The 9,087-nt window shown below is 57.6% G+C and overlaps 1 protein-coding gene across 1 annotated transcript; it reads left to right on the top strand.

Moving 5' to 3' along the window:
• The first annotated feature begins 3,463 nt into the window (after positions 1–3,463).
• Positions 3,464–5,512, top strand: LOC135405548 (maestro heat-like repeat-containing protein family member 6). Its single transcript, XM_064640256.1, has 7 exons — positions 3,464–3,554; positions 3,765–3,941; positions 4,075–4,224; positions 4,383–4,484; positions 4,686–4,788; positions 5,061–5,117; positions 5,267–5,512. The coding sequence occupies exons 1-7, from the start codon at positions 3,552–3,554 to the stop codon at positions 5,371–5,373; spliced, it is 699 nt and encodes a 232-aa protein (XP_064496326.1). The 5' UTR covers positions 3,464–3,551; the 3' UTR covers positions 5,374–5,512.
• The last annotated feature ends 3,575 nt before the right edge of the window (positions 5,513–9,087 follow it).

Raw genomic sequence — 9,087 nt, 5'->3', positions numbered from 1 at the left:
TCCTGCAGACATTTATGAAATTCATGGGCAGTCGGCGTAGAAAGGCCAGGATCACACCAGCTGATGTCCAGGCCCAGCCTGACACCATCCCGACCCAGCTGACAAATCCTGATGTCAGCACCGCGTCGACTGCTGTCCCAGCAAAGTGTGACACCACAACCACTGATGACACAACCCACTGGGACACCACGTCCACTGATGATGTGTCACACTGTGACTCTGTGCTGCCTGGTCTCACGGAGGAGGCCGACGCCACAACGACGGAGGGCGTGGCGAGCACTGACGCCGCGCCTGTTCAGCGCCTGGCCGATACCCCCAGCCTGGAGTTTCTTGAGGAGAGAGCTGTCTCTGCTGAAGTAAGCAGCCTGTGGCCCCCCAAGCTGGGTGCGCTGGGCCCCCTCAGCCTTTGAGGCTGGCACAGTGTGCTGGGAAGGGAAGCATTTCTCGGGGGAAGCTGGGCAAGTTGCTCACTCTGGCAGCTCTCCACCTCTCCCCTGTGCATCCTCCAGGCCAGACTGTGGGACCTGGGGACCTGGGGCTGCTCAAGGCATCTCCAGTCCCTGGGGCAGGTGCCCTTGAGGCCAGACAGTGGGACGAGATGAGGCGAGGCATTTCCCAGGCTTCTCTCTTGCAGCTGCCTTCAAGGCACGACTGCAGGACTTGGGGAGCCAAAGCTTTTCCATGGCATCTCTGCTGCAGGTAGCCATAACACCAGATGGAGACATGCAGCAGAGACCCCCCACGGTGCCCAAGCTGGCCTGGGTGAAGGAGGAGGAGAAGGAGGAAAGCCCTAGGGCTGCTCCAGCACAGCAGCCTGAAGAGGTGCAGCAGGTGCAGCCCCCGCAGGAGGGTGAGTGCTGGAGCTGGGCCACAGGGCTGGTGGCTGCAGCCCCCTTGGCCTCATCCTGCCCATCCCCTCTGGACATGCCCAGGGAAAGGGAGGGGGGCAGAGGGGCCGGGGCTGATCTCCTGGCAGCCGTGCTCCATCCACTGGGCATCCCGGGGCTGGCCCTGCCTGCTCCTGGAGCCCAGGCCTGGGCTGTGTTCTCCGGCCTCTCCCGCACACCCTCAGCTCTGAGCACGCTCGCTCTTTGCCAGATGCAGGCCAGGAGCGGACAGAAGAGCAGCTCCGTGCCCGTGGCCGCTTCCGCAGGGCAGCACAGGTACCTGCAGCCATCCCCGCCTGGGCTGGGCCTGCTCTCACTGCTCAGCCCAGCACCGCTGTCGCAGCCCTCCAGGGGACATCCCTCTCTCTTCCTTGCCTTTCTCCTGTAGCTGGTTTGCAGATTCATCACGTGCATTTGGCATGAAGAGGCCACTTTCATGGCCACTGGGGACACGGCAAACTCAGACCTCTTCAATGCCCAGACCAGCGCTGCCCTGCTGGATATGCTTGTGGAGAATGGTGTCTACAAAGCAAAGCAAGTAAGCAGCCTGTGGCCAGGGCTCCAGTCCCCCAGGGATGCTGTGGCCCCTCACGTCGGCTGCGCTGGACCCCCTCAGCCTTTGAGACCAGCAGAGTGTGGTGGCAAGGGGAGCACTTCTTGGGGGAAGCTGGGCAAGTTACTGGCTCTGGCAGCTCTCCAACTGTCCCCCATGTCCCCTCCAGGTGCCAGCCATTGTCAGGTGCATCCACCAGTGGCTCACGTCCAATGTGTCTGATGAGCACAGGCTGGACAAGACTCTGGTCCTGCTGACCCAGGCACACCCCACGGATGTCGCAGTGACCCTGCTGCGCTCTGCCCCAGCCTGTGACAGGTATGGGGCCCACCTGCCTTGAAGGCTCACCTGCCTTTAGACCCCATCCCCCTGGACAGCCTGTCCCAAATGGTGTGCCAGAGACATGGAGACTTCCAGGACACTCCAGCTCCTCTCTTTGCCAGCTTTGGCATGTCAGCCTCCAATCCTGAGGCCAACCTGCCTCCCTACCCCACAAGGCACCGTGGCTCTGTCACCTGGGCCCCGCAGCTGCCCAGGCCACAGAGCTGTGTCCCAGACCCCCCTGAGCCAGAGTTGTGACTCCACAGAGCTGCTCGCACCATGTGGAAGACGCTCATCTCCTCCAGCTGGACTAAGGAGCCGGTGCTGCAGATCCTCTTCCATGTGCTGGAATACTGGCCAGCGCACAGGAGACGCACCTCTGATGGGGATGAGAGGGATGTCTTTGCCCTGGCTGTGAGTTTCTTGAGCTGGCCTCTGCTCGCTCCCAGGTTGCCTCTGGGACGCCTTTCCATCCTCCCTCACCACTGCTTCTCCCTGCCCCAGGCACTGGGCTGCAAGCCTGGCTTAGGGGCAGGTTCAGGGACACCAGGCTGGGGGATCCCCCTGTGTCTCCTCTGGCCTGTCCCTGCCACGCTTGGGCCCTGCCACATGGACATCTGGGCCCTGAGAGCTGTCTCTGGGTGCTTTGTCTTTGGCAGGCAACTGTGGCACTCTGGGAGATCATCCAGCTGTCCCACTCCTGGTGCCCAAGTGCAGTGAAGGACAATTTCCCGCGCCTCCTTCTGACTCTGCTGTTCCAAGTTTTCATCAGCACAGAGGAGATGTCAGAGGAGGTCGAGACCTTCTGGAGGCGATGCCGGGAGCAGCGCAGCCTTCCCCCCAACCCCAACAGGTGCTCCATCCCAGTCCCCTCTCCCTGCCACGCCCTCGGGGCTGGGGCCAGGGCTCTGGGCCTGACCTGGGCTGTGCTCTGCACACAGGTTTACAGTGCAGACTGTTAAAGCCCTGCTGCGCCAGCTGCTGGATGAGGACGTGTTGATGGCGATCGGTCGCAAGTGTGGCTGGGACATGCTCCTCAAGGCTGACACCCACCACTATGCAGTGGGTCTGCTGGCCAGGTGAGAGCCCTTTCTCCCCACTGCCCCACACCCCCACAGGTCATTTCTGCCCTGTGCACAGGCCACCCCTCACAGTGCCCGTGCTGCTGGGCCAGAGGGCCTTGGCAGCCAGGGATGGCTGAGCAGAGTGGAAAAGGCGGAGAGAGGCGGCTGCACAGGAGGAGCCACCTCCCAAAGTGCCCATGTCCTCTCCTGGGCTGGTGGTCAAAGACCAGGCCTGTGTGAGTCAGTCCCAGGAGAGCTTTGCCCACCTGGCTCAGGGTCTCTGGCACCTTTATTCCCCCTTGCAGGGAGCTATGCCGTGTCTCCTGCTCCTTCGGTCGCAGCATCGCCGTCAGCCTGCTCCCGCGGCTCAGCAGGGGAGAGCCCCTTTGGGAACTGCCTGCCCTGGCGTTCCTGGTGGAGGTGAGCCTGATGGCGAGCGCTGCCTGGCCCAGCTGCCTCCCCCTCTCTGCCCTCTCACAGCCGCAGCCGCCCAGGACGGTGCCTGCACCCTGTGCTGCTGCCTGGGCCCAGCCCCGGGCGGGTCCGGGCTCCTGCCGGCCGGGCACCCCGTCACTGCTCCCTGCCTTTCAGGTCCTGCACTGCCTGATCCCTAGACAATATGGGCCCAGCATCCTGCAGATTATTTCCAGGCACCTGCGCAGTCAGTGCCCGGAGAGGCGTCGCCTGGCGCTCCGAGGCCTGGTGGTGCTCAGCAAGGCTCCCTCAATGGTGAGCAGGGGGCAGGGGCTGAAGCTGGGCCGGCAGCGTGAGGCTGTGCAAGGCAGTAGCTTGGCCTTGGCTGGCCTTTGGCAGCTGTGGCAGCTGCTCCCAGCTCTCCTCCTCCCCGTTCAGCTGCCCAACTCCTTTAGGACGCACCTTTGGCCTCTGGGCCCCGCGGCAGCAGCGTGGGGCTGCACCACAGCATTGTGTTCCACACAGGCTAAGAGCATCCAGAGCCTGAATGAAAGCCTCCTGGAGCTACTGCAGGATGCAGACACGGACGCGGTTGAGATGACTCTCACTGTGTTCATCAATGTGCTGGGCTTGAAAATCATCCAAATATCCAGCCCAATAGCCCTGAAGTTGCTTGAGGCGCTGCGGCCACTCTTTGACAACGTAAGGCTCTGTGCCCCTCATCGTGGGCACTGAGTGCTGCCAGGAAACTTGGGGCCCAGTGTCTTTTCAGGCCTGTGCCCCGGTGGGCCTGGAGAAGCCAGTGCTGAGGTCTTTTCCTCTTCCTTTGCACCAGGAGCACAGCCAGCTGCAGCAGCTCTCCATGCTCCTCTTCCGGGAGCTGATGGAAGCGACAGAGAGGAGCAAGAGCCTAAAGCCACACGTGTACCTGAGTCTGGTGCCATTCTACTTCAACTGGCACAATGAGAACCAGCGTGTGGCAGAGGTGAGGACTCATGGGCTCTGGTGTCCCCATGGCAGGAGGCTGCTGTGCCTCCTGCCCTGGCCCATGGTCACCTGCAGCCTCCTCCTGGCCTTGGTGCAGGGATGCGGGTGCTGTGCCCTGGGCTGCGGTGCCATGGCCCGCTCTCTGTTGCTGTGCAGGCCTCTCGGAGAGCACTGTTTGGTGCAGCCAGGTTCCTGAAGTGGAGGGATCTTGAGAACTTGGTGACCATGGAGCAGCCATGGAGGTTTCCCGAGTGCCTGGTAAGGACGGCCCCAAAGCCCCAGCCCCTGGCTCCCAGGAGCACCCAGCCCTCCGCTCCCCCCAAAGCCCGGCCCCAGCAGCTGCTGACCAGGCCTCAGGGCTCTGTGGGCAGGGGAGCCCCGTGCTGGGGGCTGGGAGTGCCCGACCAAGGGGCAGAGCCTGAGCCCAGCCTTCCCTCCATGCCCTGGCGCTCTTTGCAGCTGGAAAAGGACAGGAGCCGAGTGGGCCAGTACGTGCGCCAGGCCCTGCCGTTCCTGGAGAGCCCAGAGGAGCCCCTGCGAAAGCTGGCCATCAAGTTTCTGGGTGAGCCACAAGGCCGGGGTCCCTCCCCACCCCGCTGCAGCTTGGCCCCAGCCCCGGCTGCTGCAGCGGCAGCAGGATGCGGCCCAGGGCATGTGGAGCCCCGAGTGGCCCCGAGCGCCTGCTGCCGCCCTGTGCCAGCCCAGCCCTGGGGCGTCCCCATGCGGGAAGGCCCCGGGCTCAGCCCTGCCAGGGCAGGAGGCCGTGTGGCCGGGCTGGCAGTGCCACTGCGGGGGACCTGTGCCTCTGGGGCCTGACAGGCTCTGTGTTCCCAGGGATCGCCGCCAGGTCCATGAAGCAGGAGCAGCCAGAGCTGCAGCTCATCTGCCAGGGTGAGCGAGAGCACCTTCCAGCGGATCCCCTTGGGCCCTGCTCCCTCCTGCCCATGGCAAGAGCTGGCTGGGATGGCCCTGGCAGGAGGGGCTCCTCACGTCCCCACACCCCTGGCCTCTCACCTTGGCTCTCTTCCTTTCTCTTCCAGCCCTTCAAGACATGACTGATGACAGCCCTGCCGTCTCAAACCTGGCCCAGGAAACGCTCCACATCATCAGAGCTGTACGGAGAACTTCATTCTTCCCATTCTGGTAGTCTCCGTTCCTGCCTCTTCCAGCCCATAGAGGCATGACAGAAGACATCAGACTCGCCATGGCAGGCCTGGCAATTCAACACTGCTACGTGCCAAGTGCTGTCCAGATGGCTCCCTACTGCAGATTCCAGCAGCTCCAAGACTGGCTGTGCAGAGCATGGCAGACCCGGCCTTTTCCGCAGGGCAGTGTCTGCCTGTGCTGCTGCAGCTCTGTGGAGAACTGATGCAGGAAGCTCCATCTCCTGGGGCCACCTGAGCCTGTGGGGAAGATGCCTCTTCCCTGCAAGCACCTCCTTTGAGCTCAGCATGGGAATATTACATCCATGTTATCACATACAGAAGCCCAGGAGTTTTTTTTGGTGCCCAGTGTGCACAGGGCCTTGGAGAAGAGGGGAAAAGGGGTCCTTGTGCTCAGCAACACTTGCCCCGCTGTGCAGCGTGCCAGCAAAAGTGGGCAGAAGCCCCTTGGCCTTTGGTGGCTCTTCTGGAGCCTCAACGCTTGCAGCAGAGGGGAGGGGCAGAGGCTGGAGCTGTGGGGATCCCTGAGCACCTTGTCCTTGGATCTGGCCACAAGCCCTCCCCAGCCAGGAAGCAGCGTCTGTGTCCTGCCTGTGTGTTACTGGCTGGATTGCTCCGGGCTCCCAAGTGCCTCTGGAGCAGCTCCTCTGGAGCTCCTTCAGGGCTGCGCCGCTGCCGGGCAGGTTGGCGGGGCTGGGGGAGACCCGCAGGGGAGGGGGCGCTGGGAGGCCAGGAAGGGCTGAGGTGCTGCAGAGGCCCTGATGGGACAAGGGAGAGGGAAGCCTTGAGGGAATCTGGGAGGGGGTGGGTGGCAGAAGGCTGCGAGGGGACAGACTGAGTGCAAAGCCCCCAAACCGTGGTCTGTTACTGTTTGCCTTACATCTTTAATAAGAGCATGTGACAGACTCTCCCAGTAAGGGTCTTGGTCAGGCAAGACCAGGACTGGGAAATCTTTTAAGACTGTCGTGTCCCCTGCGAGTCTCGCCCCCCCCCGCACTCGCGCCCATTTGTCAGGCAAGTCAGGAGAGTGAAAGGTTAAATCTTTTTCCTTATCTGTGAGTTCTGGGTCCTCCTCGGAGTCATCTGACCGAGAAACTGGTGCTGTGGCAGCGGCACCACGGAAGCGAAGTCCACGCAAATGGGGCGTGGAGGAGGAGGCCTTTGTTTCTGGCCACGCTGCGGGCTGTGCGTTAGGTGGCCGCAGTGATGCTGGCAATGAAGGCGGCTCTGGCGGCGTGGAAGGCAACACAGGAGATTGTGGTTGGGGCAGGGCATGGGGCAGGGTCTGCACACAAAATTTCAGCTCCTGCTGTGATAGTGGCTCAGAATCAGTTGCTGTTTCTACACGATTGTCTGTGGAGCTGGAGTGAGCTTGCAAAGCTTCATAAACTGCTCTCCATGTTGTTAATAAAAAGGTTGCTATCTTATCCCCTAGCATGGTGCTGTCCCAGAGTCTGGCACCGATATCATCCCAAACTCTCCAGTCATATACTGTCACTATTTAATGTGGGATTAGCTTTGGATGCTCACAAAAGGAGAAATTCTAAATTTTCTTCCTGTACTGTTTTTTCATATTTTTTAAGGATTTCAGCAAAGGCTCATGAGACAGCTTTATGCTTTTTTGTTAAAGGGGTTCCCATTTCATTCTCAGCTGCTTCCCTTATCGTCCAGCGTAAGGTAATTCAGAGCTCTGTTGTCGCTTCCTTTCAGCGCTTTTTCCTTCCTTGTGTTCAGCTGAGCTACACCACTGGAGAAACAGCTTAGTTTCTTTCATGCTCCAAAGTGGGGTGCCATTTGTGGCGTATTGAGGCACGGACTCAGGGGGGTGAAGCTGAGACAAGTTTATTGGAGTCGCAGCCCTCCTTTTATAACCCAACACCAACAGATAATAATATCTTATAAGGTAAAACTTGTGACCACAGCATTTGACTGGCTGCCAGCTGTCACGGCAGTTGAAACAGGAGTTGAAATGGCAGTTTTAGGAGTTGCAGCTCACCCCTGTAATGAGCCGCTCCATTCTCTACAAAGGTACATTTTATTCTAGGCCCTATTTCCCACAGTGCTGCCCTTTGCCTGTCGATAAACAAAGCAGTGGCTTCTTCCCCTGGGGACTAAAAGTGTCACCTCCCCCAGACTGGGGCCTGGAATTCCAACCACATTCCTGACCTTGGGTTTCATAGTTACCCATCAGTTTGGGGGAGGGGAAAAGAAAAAAAGGTCAAGAGATTACAGCAGCACGGAAACTGGGGCTAAGTGTACCTTCATTTTCTCAAGCTGTTCTGGAGAAATAAATAAAAATAGTACTATGGGGGGGAAAGAAGCTCAAGCCAGGTATCAGTTTACTGAATTTGATAAGGGAATACAGAAGAAGAACATGCCTGCAAACACACATCTGCACTAACTTCTCAAACTGTACAGTGCAAAATCTGACCCCAAGGAGTCTGTACAAAACAGTGGGAATGGAATCAGAGAGGGGAAGGAAGAAATCGTCAGCAGTGCCTGTCCCAGTCCAGGGGCATCACTGAGCAGCACCTACATTTCCATGGCTCTCTGGGCAGGGAATTTTTCCTGTGTGCCAAACAGCACATCTTGAAGCTTCTTCCCATTGAAATACTAGAGACATTTCAGGGCATCTGAACAGCCAGATTCTTAAAGCAGAACTACCTCAAGGCAAGGGAAGAAGTGAGATTCAGTGGCACTTGACAGAAGCTGCCCAGTGCATTGTGTCAAATGGGTATTTACCCAAAGAAGCAACAAGCTCAAGGCATCAGGGAAAGAGCCAGATGATGAAAGGGTGTTAGCTGCTGAGAATTTCTTTGGGAAGAAGTAGACTGTTAACTTGAGATAGAAATTTGCAATATACCATGGAACCTTATTCAAAGCCCAGCTGGAAAATACCTTGTTGTTAAGAGTGTGAAATAAATCCTAAAGTGTCATCAAATATGTGATTTTCTCTTTATTCCCAATCACTGATTAAAGAAACATAACTCAGATGTGATCTCACTCTGTGCTCCAGTGAGATTAACATTAGAACAATATTGTCACTGTCTACTGGTCTCTTGTGCTTCTCACTGGAAGGCACTTGGTGCACCCCTGGATATCCTGCTAATGAGGTAAAAAACTAACCCTTCTAAAGTTCCAGATTTTCCTCACCTGTTTGTACACAGTTGGGCAAACTGGACCAAGTTGTTACTTGAAAGCCACCTGCTGGATTTAGCATTAATTACTCCTTGTTTTGATCTGAGGGAAAAAAGCTCACACAACACAGTCTCTGAATGCTCCTTTGAACTTACCCACAGTGTGTTCACAGAGACACAGAGCAAGGCTTTTAGCTTTTGCTGCTCCCCTCAGTTCCTGCATACAAAGAAATGTCTCTGTGAAATAACAGCAATTGCCTTTCCATGTTACTGAACTACATTCAGTTTATCTGCTCTCCAATAAATACTCCATATTTTCTCCTTGTTTTATTTCCAAAGGCATGGGTATGGGTATTTAGATGACTGCCTTCACTGGTACGGCATAGAAACCGTTCACATGGCTATAAATGAATATTATTCTCCTGACAAAACACCTTTTCCAAAGCCTCTGAAGTAAAGAAAGGGAAAAAAACTCCAGAGAGGAGTGACCCACCAAAAAAGTCTCCTCCCTAAAGATAATTCAGGCACACCCTTCAATATGGATCTCTCACTATCACCCCA

The sequence above is a fragment of the Pseudopipra pipra genome, chromosome W, assembly GCF_036250125.1.
Source record: "Pseudopipra pipra isolate bDixPip1 chromosome W, bDixPip1.hap1, whole genome shotgun sequence".
Classification (NCBI taxonomy): domain Eukaryota; kingdom Metazoa; phylum Chordata; class Aves; order Passeriformes; family Pipridae; genus Pseudopipra; species Pseudopipra pipra.
The sequence above is the reverse complement of the archived record's forward strand: the minus strand, read 5'-3'. Positions and strand labels throughout refer to the sequence as shown.